Source organism: Neoarius graeffei, chromosome 6, assembly GCF_027579695.1.
Source record: "Neoarius graeffei isolate fNeoGra1 chromosome 6, fNeoGra1.pri, whole genome shotgun sequence".
NCBI classification, from domain to species: domain Eukaryota; kingdom Metazoa; phylum Chordata; class Actinopteri; order Siluriformes; family Ariidae; genus Neoarius; species Neoarius graeffei.
Window position 1 is genome coordinate 24,628,778 of NC_083574.1, and position 24,889 is coordinate 24,653,666.

Below are 24,889 nucleotides of genomic sequence, written 5' to 3' on the forward strand. Positions count from 1 at the left end.
GATTTCTGGGGATTTTTTTTTTCATCTTAATTATTGTTTGTCACAATAAAAAAAACCCAAAACAAACAAACAAAAAAAAAATTTGCACCTTTAAAGTGGTAGGCATATTGTGTAAATCAAATGGTGCTAACCCCCCCAAAAATCCATTTTAATTCCAGCTTGTAATGCGGCAAAACAGGAAAACACCAAGGAGGACAAATACTTTTGCAAGACACTGTATATAGCTACTACAGTTTCAAACTGGAATGCTGGGTAGCGCACATTCAACAATCAATAACAACAGAAGTCACTACATGCCCACAAAAGACAAACCACATGCTACACAAGCAACTTGTCACTTGCTAGTGTGAACATAGGGTTAAAGAAATAAAAATGCGAAAAAAGCCATTTCTCTATTACAACCCCGATTCCAAAAAAGTTGGGACAAAGTACAAAATGCAAATAAAAACGGAATGCAATGATGTGGAAGTTTCAAAATTCCAAATTTTATTCAGAATAGAACATAGATGACATATCAAATGTTTAAACTGAGAAAATGTATCATTTAAAGAGAAAAATTAGGTGATTTTAAATTTCATGACAACAACACATCTCAAAAAAGTTGGGACAAGGCCATGTTTACCACTGTGAAACATCCCCTTTTCTCTTTACAACAGTCTGTAAACATTTGGGGACTGAGGAAACAAGTTGCTCAAGTTTAGGGATAGGAATGTTAACCCATTCTTGTCTAATGTAAGATTCTAGTTGCTCAACTGTCTTAGGTCTTTTTTGTCGTATCTTCCGTTTTATGATGCGCCGAATGTTTTCTATGGGTGAAATATCTGGACTGCAGGCTGGCCAGTTCAGTACCCGGACCCTTCTTCTACGCAGCCATGATGCTGTAATTGATGCAGTATGTGGTTTGGCATTGTCATGTTGGAAAAGGCAAGGTCTTCCCTGAAAGAGACATCGTCTGGATGGGAGCATTTGTTGCTCTAGAACCTGGATATACCTTTCAGCATTGATGGTGTCTTTCCAGATGTGTAAGCTGCCCATGCCACATGCACTAATGCAACCCCATACCATCAGAGATGCAAGCTTCTGAACTGAGCGCTGATAACAACTTGGGTCGTCCTTCTCCTCTTTAGTCCGAATGACACGGCGTCCCTGATTTCCATAAAGAACTTCAAATTTTGATTCGTCTGACCACAGAACAGTTTTCCACTTTGCCACAGTCCATTTTAAATGAGCCTTGGCCCAGAGAAGACGTCTGCGCTTCTGGATCATGTTTAGATACGGCTTCTTCTTTGAACTATAGAGTTTTCGCTGGCAACGGCGGATGGCACGGTGAATTGTGTTCACAGATAATGTTCTCTGGAAATACTCCTGAGCCAATTTTGTGATTTCTAATACAGAAGCATGCCTGTATGTGATGCAGTGCCGTCTAAGGGCCCGAAGATCACGGGCACCCAGTATGGTTTTCTGGCCTTGACCCTTACGCACAGAGATTCTTCCAGATTCTCTGAATCTTTTGATGATATTATGCACTGTAGATGATATGTTCAAACTCTTGCACTGTAGATGATGATATGTTCAAAACACATTTTACACTGTCGAACTCCTTTATGATATTGCTCCACTATTTGTTGGCGCAGAATTAGGGGGATTGGTGATCCTCTTCCCATCTTTACTTCTGAGAGCCGCTGCCACTCCAAGATGCTCTTTTTATACCTAGTCATGCTAATGACCTATTGCCAATTGACCTAATGGGTTGCAATTTGGTCCTCCAGCTGTTCCTTTTTTGTACCTTTAACTTTTCCAGCCTCTTATTGCCCCGTCCCAACTTTTTTGAGATGTGTTGCTGTCATGAAATTTCAAATGAGCCAATATTTGGCATGAAATTTCAAAATGTCTCACTGTCGACATTTGATATGTTGTCTCTGTTCTATTGTGAATACAATATCAGTTTTTGAGATTTGTAAATTATTGCATTCCATTTTTATTTACAATTTGTACTTTGTCCCAACTTTTTTGGAATTGGGGTTGTATCTTGTTCACGATATAACCAAACCCTGGCAATTTGTTCACTGGCAATTCCTACTCACTGCTTATACAACTATAAAGGTTATCAGATTTACACCTCCTTTACTATCGCAATTAACATTTCAATGAGACAAAATGAATTACTGTACTTATCGTCTACTGTTTGTGTGTGTGGGATAGAAACTTACTACTGGTATCACCGTTAATGCTACCTGAGGCCAGCTCAGGGTCAGTGGAGTTGCTTGATGTGTGTGAGCGCGAGTCCAAGGCAGTGAGTGATTGGAGCATGCTCAGTATGCTGTTGGAAGAAGGGAACTGCAGGTACTTCTCAGGTACGTAACCCACATGACCCGCCTTATTCCGTGCCTGCACACAACGCACAGATGTACACATCTCAAACTGACTCCAAAATCTCAAACTGTACAATAAAATCAATCGCTTGTTTGCATATGACGTCATGTCATCGATGGTGTTGCTGTGGCATGAACTTCCTGGGGAAGTCAGGAAGTTATTTTCTACAAAGCATGTGCTATCACAAGCTCTCAAATGCTGAAGGTTTGCATCGCTTACGGTGGCTCAAATTGATCAAACCAAGAAACCACAAGGAGCTTATCTTGTGATTTTCTATTTATACCTTCTTCTCATAATGTTATCTAAACTAGGCATATCAGGTGAAAGTTCAGTTAAAATTGCATGCAGAACATACTTTTTTTTTTACAGAATTAAAATACCGTATGTTTATCCATTCTTGAGATATTACAAATCAATGATTGAAAAAATGGCTTAATTTTAGAAAACTGCCATAATATTATGTATTAGGATAACATGGTCCAAAATGGGCCTAATTAATGCAGGAGATCAAATGTTTTTTCTTAATAACTTTTCTATTTTTCAAGATATTTACATGGAAATTGGCAGGTACATAGTTGTATACTGAATACAAAGTTTGAAAAATTAGTAAAATCAAAATATGCACATTAGTATTTAATTAGCATTAAAAGTGTTAAATCGGTACACTCAATCAAAAAGTAATTTTTATTTTTATTTCTATTACTCTCTTTGTTCTCTGTAGGCCTTTGTATTTCTTAAAAGTAGGGCCTACTAGTGTTTATATGAAACATGGGCCCTCGCACATGTGGTTCCGCAACCCAGGACATTCCGCCACCCAACAAAACAGTCACATGTCATATATTCATCAAATGTTCAAAGGTGATGTGCATGTTGCAAATGCCATGACTGCTTGACGGATGAGAGATAGACAGACAAAGACTAAGTGTGTGTGTGTGTTTCTGTGGTGTGAAAATGTACATTTATATATGTACAAAACTATACATGTGTCTCCTCCTTATCTCTGTCTCACGCTGTAATCTTAAGTCATCTTAGCTTTCCTGTGTCTGCTGAGCGTGTATGTGTGTGTCTGTTTGTCAGAGAGAGCGAGAGAGAGGGAGGGAAAGTGTGTGTGTGAAAGAGAGAGCGTGTGCTCATAGATGTTGCGTGTGCATGTGAGTGCATACTTGTGAGAGAATGTATGTGTGTATGCATAAATATGCATCTGACTGTGTGTGTATGAGTGTGCACAGAATTGTATATATCATCAGACTCACGATATCCAATATTTTGTAAAGTTTCGGATCAATCCATCAATGAATTGAACATTTTTTCCCCATTTCCTGCTTGGCCAGATGGTGGTGCTGTGCTAGGCATCTGAATTACACGTGAATATCATCACAATCATAATACACAATATTTTGTAAAGTGTCAGATCGATCAGTTAAGGCATTGCCGATTTCTGGCACATTTCCTGCTTGGCCAGGTGGTGGCGCTATAACAGGCAGGCCCATTGGGCGTCAGGTTATCATAATAATCATAATATCTATTGAAGTAAGAAGTGTCCGACCATACAGTCAATGCACTGTGGCTTTCTGACACGTTTCCTGTTTATGTGGCAAGATATTAAAATCATAAGGCCATTTCAACATATTACAAGATATCAAAAATCCCTTCGCAATTTAATATCAGCCACATCTTGGCATCACGTATAACAAATTTCACATGAATCTCATGAACCGTCTAGGAGGAGCATGTTAAAATTCATCATGTGTCAAAACAGACATATTCAAAACCCTATTCTTTCCTTGGCCAGTTGGTGGCGCTATACCAGACAGGCCCATAACGGCTAAAGAGTATCAGAATCGGAATCAGAATCATATTACAAGATATCAAGTTCAACATTCAGCAATATCTTGGCATATTATATGTTATAATATTTCAACATATTACAACATATCAAAAATCCCTTCGCAAATCAACTTCAGCAATATCTTGGCATCATGTTTGCCAAGTTTGACATGAATTTGATGAACCGTCTAGGAGGAGTACGTTAAAAATGACCATGTGTAATTTCACTCCAAATGGCCTGATGATGTCATCATTCCAAAGTTCTACCCATTCATTTCAATGGGAAATGGAAAAAGGGGTGCTATGAAGTCCCTGGGCCATGCCCAGGGCCAAAAGTCTGTGGCTGAGTAGCGGTGACAATGACTGATGTGTGTATCAAATTTCATGAGTTTTCGTGCATGGGAAATGCCTCAAATAAGGCTAAACGCGGCAGAAAAAAAAAAATCCTTTGAAAAACAATAGGGTCTTCACACCGAACGGTGCTCGGGCCCTAATAATAATAATAATAATAATTAAAGCCGCTAGCGGCCTTGATGGGCCCTCGCACATGTGGTTCCGCAACCCAGGACGTCCCGCCACCCAACAAAACATGTCATATATTCATCAAATGTTCATCAGACAGGCCCGTAACGGCTAAAGAGTATCAGAATCAGAGTCATATTACGAGTTCAACATTCAGCAATATCCTACAGATATCAAATTCAACATTCAGTAATATCTTGGCATATTATATGTGATAATATTTCAACATATTACAATATATCAGAAATCATTGTGCATTTTGTCTGCAACAAAATGCACAATGATAGAAGGTCATTATTATTGTGTGTGTGTGTGTCTGTTTGATTATTTGGTCCGCACCAGGCAGTAAAATTGTTACATTGTAGCATACAGACTGCGTGTGGTCCGCGTTCACACATGCAAACGAACCAATGCATCAGAATCAGAATCATATTACAAGATATCAAGTTCAACATTCAGCAATATCTTGGCATATTATATGTTATAATATTTCGACATATTACAACATATCAAAAATCCCTTAGCAATTCAACTTCAGCAATATCTTGGCATCATGTTTGCCAAGTTCGACATGAATTTGATGAACCGTCTAGGAGGAGTACGTTAAAAATGACCATGTGTAATTTCACTCCAAATGGCCTTATGACATCATCATTCCAAAGTTCTACCCATTCATTTCAATGGGAAATGGAAAAAGGGGCGCTATGAAGTCCCTGGGCCATGCCCGGGGCCAAAAGTCTGTGGCTGAATAGCAAGGACACTCACTACGTTTACATGCACATAGAGAGAATCGAATTTCTGCCGTTGCTCGACTGAAATCGAAGTTCAAAATGCCATGTATACACCTTAATTCGGCTGAAATTGAACCGAACTTGATTTCTCGGACTCGAGCTACACGACCTAGTTTATGCGATTTCTGCCGAGCTACGTTGTGCATGTATACCCTATCGAGCTAGTTGTCGAGCTACTTCCGGAAGTGACGAGTGACGAGACCACAAGCGGGAAACACAACAGCCTCGGTCGGCATGACAACGGCATGAATCTTTTCTTTTTGTGGCATTGTTTGCACTGTTAAAATTTAGCTCATTTACTGTATCACCAAATACATCTGTACAGCTGTTGCATAGCTGTGAATTGTGTACATAAACAAGTCATTGTATTTGTGTGTGTGTGTGTATATATGTCCAACATCTGAAGAATGTCAAAAACAAAACAATTGAACTTTGTGTTTATTAAGACATAAGTTAAATTGTAAGCAAAAATATATATATTTTTTTTGTAAGCAAAAAAATGGACTTTAGAAAAATATTATTGTGCAAAATAAGTTGTCTTACAAAACAGTGGTCTGCGCCGGACAGTTTGTAGCCATAGTCTGTTAGAGCAAACCTAACAGCTTGAGCACGGAACTGCTAGTGTTGCCAGATTGGGGGGTTTAAGTGCATTTTAGCGGATTTGAACATGTTTTGGGCTGGAAAACGTCAGCAGTATCTGGCAACACTATTAAGCTCTTCTTCATGACGACAACCGGAAGTGTACCAACACGATGGGGCGTGTAGCGCCACGTGTGGCTCGGGTGCACAATGCACCTTGCACAATAGCCCGATTTCACTTGTGCATGTAGGATTGGATTTCTCTGGCACCCCTGCTGGGACCCTTTGCTCGATTACCAACAGCAGCTCGATTTGGACGTGCATGTAAACGTAGTGACTGACTGATGTGTGTATCAAATTTCATGAGTTTTCGTGCATGGGAAATGCCTCAAATAAGGCCAAACACAGCATAATAATAATAATAATAATAATAATGGGGGCGGCATGGTGGTGTAGTGGTTAGCGTTGTCGCCTCACAGCAAGAAGGTCCAGGTTCGAGCCCCGTGGCCGGCGAGGGCCTTTCTGTGCGGAGTTTGCATGTTCTCCCCGTGTCCGCGTGGGTTTCTTCCGGGTGCTCCGGTTTCCCCCAAAGTCCAAAGACATGCAGGTTAGGTTAACTGGTGACTCTAAATTGACCGTACGTGTGAATGTGAGTGTGAATGTGAGTGTGAATGGTTGTCTGTGTCTATGTGTCAGCCCTGTGATGACCTGGCGACTTGTCCAGGGTGTACCCCGCCTTTCACCCGTAGTCAGCTGGGACAGGCTCCAGCTTGCTTGCGACCCTGTAGAACAGGATAAAGCGGCTAGAGATAATGAGATGAGATGAGTAATAATAATAATAATAATAATCCTTCAAAAAACAATAGGGTCTTCGCACCGAACGGTGCTCGGGCCCTAAATATTCACAGCTTTCAAGGCTAACCTTGAAAAAAAAACTGTGTGAGCCACATCCAATAAACAATTCCAATTAACTGTCCCATGAGCAGAGTGTGTACTCTGTTATACCGACTTCAATCTGCCATTACTCCCAAAGTACTGAACAGTTCTTAACGAGATACATTTCTTTGGAAAGCAAAGATTGTAAGCTTTTTAATGATAGTATTCACGATAGAAAATATTCAAGAGTTAAGAGTTAAGCAATGATAGATTTGGAAACTTGTGCATGCACAATTTTCACATCACGGCCAGCGAGTGTCTGATATGCCTATCTAAACTAGCATAGTACGGGCTTTCCTCCATCTCAGCTATTCTGCGTTTCACTTCCTGCCCCCCATCTGGAATCACGTGACTGCAACCAACCTGGTGACTTGATTAATGCATTTTAATTTGTACCACAGTGCTGCTGAATTCACCATTAGTCAGAAGTTGTGGATTAATATTCAATCACAGCAATTCTATCACATTAACATTCTTGTTCTCGTTCTGATAGGTTATCTGTTCTACAGTAAAAGCTAATTTCCAGGGACTTGTATGGGGAAAGCTTCATATAAGACTAATCGTAAGCGGATTAAAAATGTTCTCATCTCATCTCATCTCATTTTCTTCCGCTTATCTGGGGCTGGGTCACGGAGGCAGCAGTCTGAGCATGGAACCCCAAACTTCCCTCTCCCCAGACACCTCGGCCAGCTCCTCGGGAAGAACACCGAGGCGTTCCCAGGCCAGCCGAGAGACATAGTCCCTCCAGCATGTCCTGGGTCTTCCCCGGGGCCTCCTCCTGGGGGGACATGCCTGGAACACCTCCCCAGGGAGGCGTCCAGGAGGCATCCGAAAGAGATGCCCGAGCCACCTCAGCTGATTCCTCTCGATGTGGAAGAGCGGTGGCTCTACTCCGAGCTCCTCCCGAGTGACTGTGGTTCTCACCCTATCTCTAAGGGAGCGCCCAGCCACCCTGCGAAGGAAACTCATTTCGGCCCCTTGTATCCACGATCTTGTTCTTTCGGTCATTACCCAAAGCTCATGACCATAGGTTTAAAATGTTATTTAACGAAAATTTGTATAATTAAATAATAGCTGGCATTCAGTGGGGTGTGTGTGTGTGTGTGTGTGTGTGTGTATAAATAAAACACACACACAAACACCCACACAGTTGTGGTCATGAATGTCATCTTGGATATGAATGTCATGGCAATATTTGGACTTTCACTAATTTCTTTGAACTATTCTTTTTCTGTGGCAGAATGTACAGCATAAATCTTTAATTTAAAAAAAACCCACTAGAATTTGGGGCACAAGTTTTAATTTTCTTTGGGTTTTCTGAAATCAATACGGTCAAAATTATACATACAGGGCCAAAAATATACATACAGCACACCTAATATGCTGTATATACATACAGCACACCTAATGTCTCTTCACAAGATTCACCTAGACCAAACATTTTTGTTTACCATGAACAAGTTTCTGGCAGAATTCTGGTTGGATATTTCACGACTCTTCATGGTAAATTTTTTTTTTTTTCTTGGCATGGACTTGACTTATAAGCACAGTTGATATATTTTCAATAGGGTTGAAGTCAGGGCTTGTTTTAAGCTTAATATTAGCCTGCTTTATCCTCCACAACCAGCTCTGATGCGTGTTTGGGTTCATTGTTCTGTTGTAACTCCCAAGTCGTGTTCAAGTTTCTGATGGTTTATGCTGAAGAATTCTGAGGTAGTCCTCTTTCTTCATTATTCTATCCACTTTGTGCAATGAACCAGTTCCACTGGCAGCAAAACAGCCCCAGAGCATGATGACCACCACCAGCTGGTACAGTGTCCCTCTGTACATGGTGGTCATTGTGGCCAAACAACTCAATCTTTGTCTCATCTGACCATACAGCTATCCTCCACCAGAAGGCTTTTTCTTTGTCAGTGTGGTCAACTTCAAACTTTAGTTAAGCTTGAAGGTGTCAATTTTGGAGCAGGGGGTTATTTCTTGGATAGTAGCCTCTTAGTCCATGGTGATGTAAAACTTACTGAACTGTAATCTGTGGTTGGTAGAAGAGAGCAACTGGACTTGCTTGAAAAGTCTTGAAGACGTTTCGCCTCTCGTCCGAAAGGCATCCTCAGTTCTGTCTGTCTAATAGGGAGTATCAAGTATTTATCCTCTCATGGATCATCATAGAATCCGAATCAGAATGCTGATGGCTGCATTGTAGGTGGCTGATAGATGTCATAGACACCCACCTCTGTTCAGTGATGGTCGTTCCAGGTTGACAAAAATGAACGATCCTCTCTGGCTAAGATGTCTGCCAGTTTTCTGGAAGTCCTCTCATACTCCCGCACCAGTCGAAGGGAACTCATCCCAAAGTGCGTAGAAACATATCTGTGAAGATACTCAGTCGTCCAGGTACATAGTAATCTGTGGTTGGTAGAAGAGAGCAACTGGACTTGCTTGAAAAGTCTTGAAGACGTTTCGCCTCTCGTCCGAAAGGCATCCTCAGTTCTGTCTGTCTAATAGGGAGTATCAAGTATTTATCCTCTCATGGATCATCATAGAATCCGAACTTGATACTCCCTATGATGATCCATGAGAGGATAAATACTTGATACTCCCTATTAGACAGACAGAACTGAGGATGCCTTTCGGACGAGAGGCGAAACGTCTTCAAGACTTTTCAAGCAAGTCCAGTTGCTCTCTTCTACCAACCACAGATTACTATGTACCTGGACGACTGAGTATCTTCACAGATGTGTCACTGAACTGTAGACAGTGATCCATCAGCTTCCAGTTCATGGCAGGGTTGTGCCATGGTGGTTCCCAGGTTGTTTCTGACCATCCAAACCAATTTCATTTCAGCTGAGGGTGACAGTTTGGGTTTTCTTGAAGCAAAGTGGCTTGGCATAATGACTACACCTCACAATAACTTGGATACAATTGTTTGAACTGATCTTGGAATTTGCAGTTATTTACAGTGGGGCAAAAAAGTATTTAGTCAGCCACCAATTGTGCAAGTTCTCCCACTTAAAAAGATGAGAGAGGCCTGTAATTTTCATCATAGGTACACTTCAACTATGAGAGACAGAATGGGGGGAAAGAATCCAGGAAATCACATTGTAGGATTTTTAATGAATTAATTGGTAAATTCCTCGGTAAAATAAATATTTGGTCACCTACAAACAAGCAAGATTTCTGGCTCACACAGACCTGGAACAACTTCTTTAAGAGGCTCCTCTGTCCTCCACTCATTACCTGTATTAATGGCACCTGTTTAAACTCATTATCAGTATAAAAGACACCTGTCCACAACCTCAAACAGTCACACTCCAAACTCCACTATGGCCAAGACCAAAGAGCTGTCAAAGGACACCAGAAACAAAATTGTAGACCTGCACAAGGCTGGGAAGACTGAATCTGCAATAGGTAAGCAGCTTGGTGTGAAGAAATCAACTGTGGGAGCAATTATTACAAAATAGAAGACAGGAGACTGATAATCTCCCTCGATCTGGGGCTCCATGCAAGATCTCACCCCGTGGGGTCAAAATGATCACAAGAATGGTGAGCAAAAATCCCAGAACCACACGGGGGGACCTAGTGAATGACCTGCAGAGAGCTGGGACCAAAGTAACAAAGGCTACCATCAGTAACACACTACGCCGCCAGGGACTCAAATCCTGTAGTGCCAGACGTGTCCCCCTGCTTAAGCCAGTACATGTCCAGGTCCGTCTGAAGTTTGCTAGAGAGCATTTGGATGATCCAGAAGAGGATTGGGAGAATGTCATATGGTCAGATGAAACCAAAATAGAACTTTTTGGTAAAAACTCAACTTGTCGTGTTTGGAGGAGAAAGAATGCTGAGTTGCATCCAAAGAACACCATACCTACTGTGAAGCAGGGGGGTGGAAACATCATGCTTTGGGGCTGTTTTTCTGCAAAGGGACCAGGACGACTGATCCGTGTAAAGGAAAGAATGAATGGGGCCATGTATCGTGAGATTTTGAGTGAAAACCTCCTTCCATCAGCAAGGGCATTGAAGATGAAACGTGGCTGGGTCTTTCAGCATGACAATGATCCCAAACACACCGCCCGGGCAACGAAGGAGTGGCTTCGTAAGAAGCATTTCAAGGTCCTGGAGTGGCCTAGCCAGTCTCCAGATCTCAACCCCATAGAAAATCTTTGGAGGGAGTTGAAAGTCCGTGTTGCCCAGCGACAGCCCCAAAACATCACTGCTCTAGAGGAGATCTGCATTGAGGAATGGGCCAAAATACCAGCAACAGTGTGTGAAAACCTTGTGAAGACTTACAGAAAACATTTGACCTCTGTCATTGCCAACAAAGGGTATATAAAGTATTGAGATGAACTTTTGTTATTGACCAAATACTTATTTTCCACCATAATTTGCAAATAAATTCTTTAAAAATCAGACAATGTGATTTTCTGGTTTTTTTCTCATTTTGTCTCTCATAGTTGAGGTATACCTATGATGAAAATTACAGGCCTCTCTCATCTTTTTAAGTGGGAGAACTTGCACAATTGGTGACTGACTAAATACTTTTTTGCCCCACTGTAGAAATGGTTCCAAGAGACATTCCAGAGTTGTGTACATCTGTGATCCTCTTTCTCAGATCTTCACTGAGCTCCGTGGACTTTCCCATTTTACTGTGTGTTGGTCAATCCAATGAGTGCTGTAAACAAACCCTTTTTATGAAGGCACAGAAGCTACCAGCTCTAGTCAATCATGATCACTAACAGGAAGTTAAGAGACCTTGGCCTTGGCAAGATAAGAGACATTTTGGAAGTTTCAGCACCTCTGAATTAATAATCTAAGTGAGCGTATGTACATTTTTGACCCTGTATGTATAATTTTGACCCTGTGTTGATTTCAGAAAACCCAAAGATAATTAAAACTTGTGCACCAAATTCTAGTGTTTATTTTTAATTAAAGATGTATGCTGTACAATCATTCTGCCACAGAAAAAGAACAGTTCAAAGAAATTACTGAAAGCCCAAATTCATATCCAAGATGACATTCATGCCACTATATATAAACTTCTGACCACAATGCGCTATCGCCTCACAGCAAGAAGGTCCGGGTTCAAGCCCCGTGGCCTACAAGGGCCTTTCCGTGCGGAGTTTGCAAGTTCTCCCTGTGTCCGTGTGGGTTTCCTCCGGGTGCTCCGGTTTCCCCCACAGTCCAAAGACTGTGACCCTAAATTGACCGTAGGTGTGAATGGTTGTTTGTGTCAGCCCTGTGATGACCTGGCGACTTGTCCAGGGTGTACTCCGCCTTTCGCCCGTAGTCAGCTGGGATAGGCTCCAGCTTGCCTGTGACCCTGTAGAACAGGATAAAGCGGCTAGAGATAATGAGATGAGATACAAGTTCAGTATCATGCTAGATGAATGGAATGATGTACCATGAAAAAAAGCGCCAGCCAATTATTATTATTATTATTGTACATACACATTCCTTTCAGGTGTTCAATGCGTCTTTCTCTTTCAAAATCTTCCATATTTAATGAAGCAATCCTGGAGGTCATGTTTGCTTACAAATAGTCATAGTCGCTTACTGGCACAGAAGTTTTACATCTCTGATGTGTGACGTTATGTTGTCTTGAAAACCATGCAATATCATAACCCATATTCAACGTTCATTCCCCATTGGGTAGAGTGATGTAATACATGTAGGATAAGTGATATGCTAACAATATTCCATCAAACCAAATGAATGAAACCCATTAGAAGGGAATAGAATACATGCTTTTATTCCATCAAAAAAAGTGTCCTGTATGTATAATAATAATAATAATAATAATTATTATTATTATTATAATACACACAGGACACTTTTTTGATGGAATAAAAACATGTATTCTATTCCCTTCTAGTGGGTTTATTGATGGCATGCAATATTATCATATGGCTTATCCTCCATGTATTACGCCACTCTCCTCAATGGAGAATGAGCGTGCAATATTTTTATAATATTGCACGTTGTCAAGACATGACGTCACATGTCGGAGCTCACGCGAAGATCCAATGACAAAACTTTTCTGCTGCACATCACTGGATATTTTTCATGCCTATTTACAAGAGAAAAGCATACCAATGGACATTGAAAAACTGGAAAAGAGCAATAGCGGAAATATTGTCAAAGTTCTACTTGGAGGTGAGGAAAAGTGACGGAGACTTGTACAAGAAGACTTCATGCAGCAAAGCCCTTTTGTTTTGAACAGCTGCAATGTAACAATTAACTACTACCAAAAGTAACTTTGAACTTGAACTGTCAACCTGTAGCTTGTATAGAAGTTGGGTTGTTGTTCAGGCTCTTTGGATTTGTACCATTTTTACTGTTAGAACTCTGACTTTGTACATGTTCATTGGATTGACAAAACATTGAATTACATTCGATCAGAATCAGCATTCAATATTGGTAAATTACCCCCCATTCTTAACTTTTTGTAAAATCTATAAATTGTTCCATTGAATATGTATGTATAATAAAAATATTGGCTGGTTTTTTTTTGTGGTATATCAGATATATTCCATACAGCTAGCATGATACTGAACTCATCTTTGACTCCTTCAATATCATGCTAGCTGAATGGAATATATCTGATATAACCACTCAAAGCCAGACAATATTATTTAAATATGGTGAAGCTGTCTGTAAATAGAAAGTGTATGGAAGGAGTCTCCAGTGTCAGCACTCTGTACACACCACTGAGTTGCTGATTATTTTCCTACATCACGCTGTATTGTGATTTATCCTTACTTAATTTATTCCCAAAGGAAGCAGTTGGTTGTTGGTAGTTTCCATGAACACATCAATGCAAAATAATATATATTTATTTAAAAAGCATAATGACAAAAAAAAAAAAAAAAACATGGGATGGAGTGTACTATGGTTCAGGTTTTAAACCATGTAGAGTGTTTACTTTGACCCAGTCTTCCATGTCTCCATCCTCTATGACCTCCAGCACCTCGTGCTCATCAATGGTTAGCTCATCTGGCTGGGATGCCTGAGAGAGAGAGAGAGAGAGAGAGAGAGTGAGTGGAGTTATGCAGAACTAAGAGAGTGTTTATGTGTGAGTGCAAACATACATAGGTGTAACATTGGACAACCTCTCCAGAACAAACAGACATTCTGTGTGTTTTAATCCCACTTTAACCAAATCCTCACTGGTTACTCCTTGTGACTCGGAAATGCACAACTGCATCTGCGGCACACTTACAAATGGCTTTGTACAGCACATGTAGAGCAGATTTTTCAGAATATACTTTCTTTTATCAAAAATAGATTTGAGATATTTGTACTGTTTATTTCCTTTACACTAGCCGCAGAATTATTTTGTGATAACCAGCTGAGTAGCAAACTAGCTTACATTCAAAAGAACTAGATTGCTTACTAGTAGCATAAAGCAATGATGTTATGTCTGCTGCTGTGTCCAGATGGACCCGGATATAAAAAACCAAACCCTAAAAATATTTTCATTTTCTCTGTGTACAATTATAAGCAGCTTTATCAATATTTTTCTTCTTTTGAAGGAGAAATTGTGTCAGATGACAGTGTCTACAGAGACTCAATAATGTAGTCCTTTCATGGGTTATTTAACAAACTTCATTTGAGCCAATATGGTTTTGTAATGACTTTTAAGACTGTAACTAGGATTGAACAAAGGCTGAAATGGAGAGGAAAGTTGACAAGGGCGTGTTAGAAACTGCACTGGGACAATACACAGAACAAAGTGTGTGTGTTTTACCTTGTAGGAGTAGAGCACTTTACAGGTGAGTGGATAATTCCTCAATGTTCCTGAAGGACTAGAGCTGCTATCATCAAATTGCTCCATGTTCTCCTCCAGTTCCTCGCCTTCTTCTCGGTCCAAGTCCACTGTAGTCTACAAAAACACAACAGCCAAGCTCATTTAGAAAACATTCTCACAAAAACCTGACTGTCCTGTGGAGTTTGAAGGCTGTTTGCGCACCTGTTGTCAGAAGAGCTGGAAGGTTAGTTTAGTGGGAAAATGTCTGACAGAATAAGGTCACGTCTTTATTGGTCATTGGGATGTGGTTTTCTACTTCTACCCACCTGACTGGCATGCTATTGGACTACAACAGATCAGGTGACCATGGCCTGACCCCACCCCACCCCCACCTGATGAAAACAAAATGAGCAGGTATATCAGAAAGATTAAACACAAGTCAGAAGGATTAACAGCAGGTGAAACAAACAGTCCCTGGGCATCTATGTGAGAATAACACTAAGTAAATACTCAAATGTTGACATGGTAAAATACAAACGTTTCGAGCACTTTATGTGATACACGAGGCAGTGCCTGGAGTCTTATCTGTCCTTTACGGCATTTACATACAAGTGCCACCTGGACTGTAAATGAGTGAATGAATATGCAAAGAGGTGAATTAAGGGCACTACTGTACAAAAACCTTCCTTTTACAGAATTCATTCTGTAACAAAATATCTTGAACAACTGTATCATTTGTAAACAAATAATTAGAATTAAAATAAACCTAATTTAAAAAAGTTCATTCAGGCTGTTTACATAGTAGGCATTTTGACCATGATTTGTCTGTGGCATCCAGATAACAGATCCAGAATATGCCCAAACTAGCAAATTTATTATGTATAGCTACAACCCCAATTCAAAAAAAGTTGGGATGCTGTGTAAACTGTAAATAAAAACAGAATGCGCTAATTTACAAATCATGGAAACCCTATATTACATTGAAAATAGTACAAAGACAACATATCAAATGTTGAAAATGAGAAATTTTATTGTTTTTTGAAAAAAATATACTTATTTTGAAATTGATATCAGCAACACATTTCAGAAAAAGTTGGGACAGGGGCATGTTTACCACTGTTTTGCATCACCTCTACTTTTAACAACACTCTGTAAATGTTTGGGAACTGAGGAGACCAATTGCTGTAGTTTTGAAAGAGAAATGTTGTCCCATTCGTGCCCGATATACAATTTCAGTTGCTCAACAGTTCGGGTAATCCTTTGTTGTATTTTGCACTTCATAATGCATCAAATGTTTTAAATGGGAGACAGGTCTGGACTGCAGGCAAGCCAGTTTAGCACCTGGACTCTTATTATGGAGCCATACAGTTTTAATATGTGCAGAAAGCAGTTTGGCATTGTCTTGCTAAAAGAAGAAAGGCCTTCCCTGAAAAAGATTTTGTCTGGATGGCAGCATATTGCTCTGAAACGTATACGTATATATCATTCAGCATTAATGATGCCTTTCCAGATGTACAAGTTACCCATGTCATGTGCACTAATGCCCCCCATACCATCACAGATGTTGGCTTTTGAAGTGTGCACTGATAACAAGCTGAATGGTCCCTCTTCTCTTTAGCCTGGAGTACATGGTGTCCATGATTTCTAAAAAATAATTTCTACTTTTGATTCATCAGACCTCAGGACAATCTTCCACTTCGCCTCAGGACATCGTAAAAGAGCTCAGGCCCACAGAAGGTGGCGGTGTTTCTGGATATTGTTTATATATGGTTTTAACTTGCATTTGTAGATGCAGTAATGAACTCTTCACAGACAATGGTTTTCTGAAGTGTTCCTGAGCCATACAGAAATTTCCACTACAGACACATGTCTGCTTTTAATGCAGTGTTGCCTGAGGGCCTGAAGATCACAGGTATCCAATGTCAGTTTTCAGCCTTGTCCCTTGCATACAGAGATTTCTCCATGTTTTCTGAATCTTTTAATATTATGTACCATAGATCAGTGTTTCTCAACCACTGGGCCGCGAAGCGCCATCTAGTGGGCTGCAAATTTTTTTTCCAAATTGAAGTTAATTTTACTTATAGTAGGGTACAATTGCTGGGTTGTATCTGACGTAACATCCGCCTCATTAAGCTACGGTCACACTACAGCTCGCGATGCTTTGTGATGGGTTATCGATGAAAATGAGGCATTTTTATGTCAATATACACGTGAGCTAAAAGTTGTGGTTACACAGTAGGTGAACAATTGACTGTTATGCCTTTGTGTGCTTCAGTTTGACGGAGCGCGTTGTGCACACGCTTGGGATCCAGTCGTTATAGGAAGCACCTGATGCTGATTTGAGCGCAATTAGCCACGCAGATACAGAAGCTGTTTTCACAGAGGCTTTGCGAAGCATTATCATTATCACAGTCATGTTTGTTTCTAACCATGTTTATAATGCTGTTTAACTACTCTGCTTTATGATTCTGGTTTTGTAAAACAAAACAAAACAAAACAAAAAAAACCACTTGGAAGATGGCTCTGGACACTTATAGTAACACATTTATGTCTGAGGACTACAGTTGACTTGCTAACTTCAGGACTGCAGTTGTCATGAACAGTTTTGCACTCAAGTTTCCATTAATGAACAGTTTATAACTTCAACAGAACAGACTTCATGTTAAAACTATAATGATTTTCCTGGTTACACAGTTATACTTTGTGACTAAATAGGACACAGTTATAGAAGCAAGTTATTTATAATCACACTATGTGTTATCACCCAGATGAGGTTGGGTTCCCTTTTGAGTCTGGTTCCTCTCGAGGTTTCTCCCTCATGTCATCTGAGGGAGTTTTTCCTTCCCACCGTTGCCACAGGCTTACTCACTGGGGATACATTTGGGATAAAATAAGCTCATGTTTAAAGTCTTTAATTCTCTGTAAAGCTGCTTTGTGACACTGTCTATTGTTAAAAGCGCTATACAAATAAACTTGACTTAAATATCACGCCTGCTAATAAAAACTCTTCCTGCACTTAGATCCGTCTACTGCTGTCTATCTTGTAGTGTACTGATCACCAGATTGTTAACCCAGCCACATATAAAAAGTTGTATGCCTCCATGCTCTTCCAGGTTTTCATCTGTTTGTCCTGTAGAATGATGTCTGCAGCACCAGGCAGTTTGAGATGTCAGGGAACTCAACGGATGGATAATTTTCCAACTCATAGGAAAAATCCTTCTCTGTTAATGTGTAAGGCTCTATCCCATTGAGTGGTTTCTATATCCACTTCATTTGAATGTACTTATTGGTTTTAATAACTTGCTTGTTTTCTGTACACAAACATGGCAATAAGTTCTTGTGTTAATGAACCAGACTCCACTTTTGGATCATTAATCCCTTTTGACTGAGAATGCCCTGCATGCATGGTTTTATGTTGGCTTCTGGCACATGCATAGAGTTTTGAATACAATACCTACATTTATTTAATTTCTGTGCTTCCATCTGTAACAAAGAGTGACGTTGCATTTCGTTAATACACTTTACAGTAGATTATTAGATTCTAATAGTATAGATGAGCCAAAATAATTGACAGTGAAATATCTCTAACTGAACGCATCATTAAGCTGCTCATATTTACTCATTAAAAAGACTTTAGAAAATGAAGAAAAAAACAAAACAAAACATGGACTGACAAATGAACCGACAGTGAGGTTCAGGCTTTATTAAGTGTATATGTGACAGGAAATACAGCACAATTTTGATGCATGAAAGCGACATATAAAAATCTTAAACTAATTGTTCTTGTCCATGATTTTTTTTGCCATCACATAATAAAATCCTTAGCCTATAAAATAATAATCCACACTACCATGTAGGCAAACATATTTAAGCAAGCACTAACTATTTTCAACAATGAATTTGCTCTTTTAATGTAACAATTTGCTGTCAGTAATTTCTTCTGACCTCCCCAATTCTACGGCACAGTAGAATGATTAGTTTTGACCATGCCAAACATGAAACATGTGACTAAAGCATGGCACGTGAAAAAACTGGACAAGTTTAAATCCTAATATTGCTAGATTGCTGTTTTCACAGCAAAACAAGAACTTTGGTGGATAAGATGCTGTGGCAGTGGGGGCGTGGTCAAGCGTCGGTCTGTGACCGGAGGGCGGAGTCAGGGAAGGTAAGTGGCAGAATCACGACACCTGATGTGAATTAACCTGTGTTTGTGCGTCTTCCCAGCAACCACACCCTATATAAGGAGAGAGAGAGAGCAGAGGAAGAGGGCTCTCTCCCAAACCAGATGACCTGTGTACAGTGGTGCTTGAAAGTTTGTGAACCCTTTAGAATTTTCTATATTTCTGCATAAATATGACCTAAAACATCATCAGATTTTCACACAAGTCCTAAAAGTAGATAAAGAGAACCCAGTTAAACAAGTGAGACAAAAATATTATACTTGGTCATTTATTTATTGAGGAAAATGATCCAATATTACATCTCTGTGAGTGGCAAAAGTATGTGAACCTCTAGGATTAGCAGTTAATTTGAAGGTGAAATTAGAGTCAGATGTTTTCAATCAATGGGATGACAATCAGGTATGAGTGGGCACCCTGTTTTATTTAAAGAACAGGGATCTATCAAAGTCTGATCTTCACAACACATGTTTGGGGAAGTGTATCATGGCATGAACAAAGGAGATTTCTGAGGACCTCAGAAAAAGCATTGTTGATGCTCATCAGGCTGGAAAAGGTTACAAAACCATCTCTAAAGAGTTTGGACTCCACCAATCCACAGTCAGACAGATTGTGTACAAATGGAGGAAATTCAAGACCATTGTTACCCTCCCCAGGAGTGGTCGACCAACAAAGATCACTCCAAGATCAAGATGTGTAATAGTCGGCAAGGTCACAAAGGACCCCGGGGTAACTTCTAAGCACCTGAAGGCCTCTCTCACATTGGCTAATGTTAATGTTCATGAGTCAACCATCAGGAGAACACTGAACAACAATGATGTGCATGGCAGGGTTGCAAGGAGAAAGCCACTGTTCTCCAAAAAGAGCATTGCTGCTCATCTGCAGTTTGCTAAAGATCATGTGGACAAGCCAGAAGGCTATTGGAAAAATGTTTTATGGATGGATGAGACCAAAATAGACCTTTTTGGTTTAAATGAGAAGCGTTATGTTTAGAGAAAGGAAAACACTGCATTCCAGCATAAGAACCTTATCCCATCTGTGAAACATGGTGGTGGTAGTATCATGGTTTGGGCCTGTTTTGCTGCATCTGGGCCAGGACGGCTTGCCATCATTGATGGAACAATGAATTCTGAATTATACCAGTGAATTCTAAAGGAAAATGTCAGGACATCTGTCCATGAACTGAATCTCAAGAGAAGGTGGGTCATGCAGCAAGACAACGACCCTAAGCACACAAGTCGTTCTCCCAAAGAATGATTAAAGAAGAATAAAGTTAATGTTTTGGAATGGCCAAGTCAAACTCCTGACCTTAATCCAATCTAAATGTTGTAGAAGGACCTGAAGCGAGCAGTTCATGTGAGGAAACCCACCAACATCCCAGAGTCGAAGCTGTTCTGTACGGAGGAACGGGCTAAAATTCCTCCAAGCCAGTGTGCAGAACTGATCAACAGTTACCAGAAACATTTAGTTGCAGTTATTGCTGCACAAGGGGGTCACACCAGATACTGAAAACAAAGGTTCACATACTTTTGCCACTCACAGATATGTAATATTGGATCACTTTCCTCAATACATAAACGACCAAGTATAATATTTTTGGCTCATTTGTTTAACTGGGTTCTCTTTATCTACTTTTAGGACTTGTGTGAAAATCTGATGATGTTTTAGGTCATATTTATGCAGAAAAATAGAAAATTCTAAAGGGTTCACAAACTTTCAAGCACCACTGTATGTGTGTGTGTGTATGCGTGTGGCTGGGAGAGTGTACGTTTGTCACTGAAAAGTGCATAAATAAAGAGTTTTGGAAACTCAGTTCTGGCCTGCCGTACTTCTGTGCTCCACCCACCCGTTCAAAGTTCTACAGTGGTGCCGAAACCCGGGAGCCAAGCACAGAGGAGAACAGCCCCATGGAGTCCTTCCCCTTCGCAGACCTGATCCACACCCTCACCACGGCCCAACAGAGCCAGCACCAGGCGCTGCTCGCCCTCCGAAAGGAGCAAGAACAACGGTTCGAGGCCCTGGTGCTGGCGCAACAGGAAGATCGTCAGGCGTTCCGGCACCTCCTCGCGCCGGCGGGGTCCCCCATCTCCACCGCTGCGGGCCCACTCCACCTCACCCTAACGAAGATGGGCCCGCATGACAACCCCGAGGCCTTCCTCACGCTGTTTGAACAAGCAGCAGAGGCCTCGGGGTGGCCGGTGGAACAGCGCGTGGCATGCCTCCTCCCCCTGCTAACAGGCGAGGAGCAGCTGGCCGCGCTATAGCTCCCCACCGACAGCCGGCTGGTCTACGCGGACCTGCGCCGGGCCGTCCTCCAGCGTGTGGGGCGCACCCCTGAACAACATCGTCAGTGCTTCCGCGTTCTGCGCCTAGAGGAGGTCGGCCGCCCGTTCACGTTTGGCCAGCAACTCCGGGACGCCTGCAGGCGGTGGTTGAGGACTGACAACCGCGACGCCGAGGGAGTCGTCGACCTGGTGGCACTGGAGCAGTTCATCACGCAACTTCCCAAAGGAACGGCGGAGTGGATCCAGTGTCATCACCCGGCGTCGCTGGATCAGGCCATCAAGTTGGCGGAGGATCATTTGGCAGCTGTTCCTGCGGCAGGATCACAGATCCCCTCTTCGCTTCTCTCCTCTCTCTCTCTCTCCCTCCCCTTCTGTGTCTCGTCCTCGCCCCGTTCCCCCACCGTGGAGGCGTCCCTCACAGCCGGTCCGCCGCACCTGCAGTGTCCTCCCATTTCCCGCTTCCGTGTCTGTCTCTCCCCCCCCAGGTGAGTGAGCCCCAGAGTATCGGTGCAGAGAGAAAGCCCGGGCCGGTTTGCTGGCGCTGCGGGGAGCCGGGGCACCTCCAGCATCAATGCTCGGCAAAGTAGGTGGGCGCGGTGGTCCGGATCCCCAACGCGCCAGGAGCTGCCCTCGATCGGGCCGGAGTGTATCACATACCGGTGAGTATCCAAGGGGATACATATCAGGCGTTGGTGGACTCTGGCTGTAATCAGACCTCTATTCACCAAAGCCTGGTGCAAGACGAGGCATTGGGGGGAGCACAGGGGGTGAAGGTGTTGTGTGTGCACGGAGATGTTCACAGCTACCATTTAGTGTTGGTCCACATTTTTTTCAGAGGGGAAAAATTTAGAGTAAAGGCGGCGGTTAATCCTCGCCTCACCCACTCGATAATTTTGGGGACTGATTGGCCAGGATTTGGGGAGTTAATGAGTAATTTAGTAAAGAGTGGGTCCTGCCGTAGTTCAGCAGGGGGAGGTCCCGGTGTTGCATTGGCGGGAGCAGCCGTCACAGAGCCGTCTACGTCATCTCCGCGTCAGAGTGAGGAGCCGGCGGCTCCTCCTCCCTCTCTCGGGGAATCCCTCGCGGATTTTCCGTTAGAGCAGTCGCGAGACGAGACTCTGCGGCATGCGTTTGACCAAGTGAGAGTAATTGATGGTCAAACGCTCCAGCCAAACGCCACCCCATCCTTCCCCTATTTTTCTATTATGAAGGATAGATTATACCGAGTGACGCAGGACACTCAGACTAAAGAACAAATCACGCAGCTCTTGATTCCAAAAAGCCGCCGGGAATTGGTATTCCAGGCGGCTCACTTTAATTCCATGGCTGGACACTTAGGGCAGGAATAATGGCCCGGTTCTATTGGCCAGGGATTCGCGGTGATGTCCGTAGGTAGTGTACGGCGTGCCACGAATGCCAGTTAGTAAATCCAGCGGCCATTCCAGCGGCCTTTGCGCCCTCTCCCATTAATTGAGACCCCGTTCGAAAGGATTGGGATGGATCTCGTCGGGCCATTAGATTGGTCAACACGAGGGTACCGCTTTATACTAGTTCTACTGGACTATGCAACACGATACCCGGAAGCAGTGCCTCTTCGCAATATCTCAGCACGCAGTATTGCGGAAGCGCTCTTCCGCGTCATCTCCTGAGTCGGAATCCCCAAAGAGATTCTGACTGATCAAGGCACCTTGTTTATGTCATGAACACTGAACAAACTTTATGGGTTATTAGGTATTAAGCCGAGCCGCACCAGCGTTTATCACCCACAAACGGACGGTTTAGTTGAACGATTCACTCGCACCCTCAAAAATATAATTAAGAAATCCGTAAGCGAGGACGCACGTAATTGGGATAAATGGCTTGAACCCTTGTTGTTTGCAGTGCGAGAGGTCCCACAAGCCTCCACGGGGTTCTCCCTGTTCGAATTGTTATATGGGCGTAAGCCGTGCGGCATTTTAGACGTGCTGCGAGAAAATTGGGAGGAGGGACTTTCACCAAGTAAAAATGAAATTCAATACGTTATTGACCTGTGCGCAAAACTCCACACACACACACACACACACACACACACACACACACACACACACACACACACACGCACACACCCCTAACCCAGCAGAATTTGCGGCAGGCCCAAGAACGGCAAACCCGCCTGTACGACAAGGGTACGTGCCTTAGGGAGTTTGCACCGGGAGATAAAGTACTCGTGCTGTTGCCCACATCGAGCTCCAAATTGGTCGCCAAGTGACAAGGACCCTTTGAGGTCATACGGCGAGTCGGGGACGTCGACTACGAGGTGAGGCGAATGGACAGGGGTGGGGCGCTACAGATTTACCACCTCAATCTGCTCAAACTCTGGAACGAGGAGGTCCCTGTGGCGTTGGTGTCGGTGGCTCTGGAGAAGGCGGAGCTGGGGCCGGAGGTTCAAAAGGGAGCATTGGCATCACGTACCTCTCCGGTCCCCTGTGGAGACCACCTCTCTCTGACACAACTCGCAGAGGTTGCCTAGTTGCAGACCGAATTTTCGGGCGTGTTCTCACCCCTGCCCGGCCGCACCGACCTCATAGAGCACCACATTGAGACGCCCCTGGGGGTGGTAGTGTGTAGCCGCCCTTACAGGCTACCCAAACACAAGAAAAAAGTGGTTCGGGAAGAACTCGAGGCCATGCTCGAAATGGGCATCGTCGAGGAGTCCCACAGCGACTGGAGCAGCCCGGTGGTCTTGGTACCCAAGGCCGACGGGTCGGTCCGGTTCTGTGTAGACTATAGTCAACGCGGTGTCTAAATTTGACACATACCCAATGCCTCGTATTGATGAGTTGCTCGATCGACTAGGCACGGCTTGCTTTTACTCGACACTGGATTTGACAAAGGGTTATTGGCAGATCCCCTTGACTCCATTATCCTGAGAAAAAACGGCCTTTTCCACACCGTTCGGCTTACACCAGTTTGTCACACTTCCTTTTGGGCTGTTTGGGGCGCCCACTATGTTTCAGTGGCTGATGGATAGGGTCCTCCGCCCCCAGGCCACCTATGCGGCGGCGTACCTTGACGACATCATTATTTATAGTAATGACTGGCCGCGGCACCTACAACACCTGAGGGCCGTCCTTAGGTCGCTGAGGCGGGCGGGTCTCACAGCCAACCCAAAGAAGTGTGCGATTGGGCGGGTGGAAGTACGGTATCTGGGCTTCCACTTGGGCAATGGGCAGGTGCGTCCCCAAATTAACAAGACGGCAGCGACTGCGGCCTGCCCGAGGCCCAAGACCAAAAAGGGGGTGAGACAGTTCCTGGGGCTGGCTTGCTATTATCGTAGGTTTATACCTAATTATTCGGACGTCACCAGCCCGCTGACTGATCTCACTAAAAAGGGGGCACCAGATCCGGTCCAGTGGACGGAGCAATGCCAGCGGGCTTTTTCTGAGGTAAAGGCTGCACTGTGTGGGGGGCCATTGTTACACTCCCCTGACTTTTCTCTCCCTTTTATATTGCAGACGGACGCATCGGACAGAGGGCTGGGGGCTGTTTTGTCCCAGGAGGGGGAGGGGGAGGATCACCCAGTGCTATTGAGGTATTTCACCCACGTGACCAAGTCATGTGATGCTGCCATTTTGGACGGCACGGCTCGAATCAGTTTGAATGCGAGGAAGGCGACAA

General features: G+C 42.9%; 1 protein-coding gene across 2 annotated transcripts in view; it reads right to left on the minus strand.

Annotated features, from left to right (window-relative positions):
- Positions 1-24,889, minus strand: part of LOC132887821 (F-BAR and double SH3 domains protein 2) — a 384,178-nt gene that overhangs the window by 28,134 nt on the left and 331,155 nt on the right. Inside the window, exons 14-16 of one of the 2 annotated variants that reach the window (XM_060923484.1) lie at positions 14,770-14,904; positions 13,945-14,028; positions 2,223-2,388 (exon numbers count right to left, since the gene is read on the minus strand). In XM_060923484.1, the coding sequence (XP_060779467.1) occupies positions 2,223-2,388; positions 13,945-14,028; positions 14,770-14,904 (385 nt within the window). Of the gene's footprint in view, positions 1-2,210; positions 2,389-13,944; positions 14,029-14,769; positions 14,905-24,889 lie in introns of both variants that reach the window. The other variant, XM_060923483.1, reaches the window with a different exon arrangement.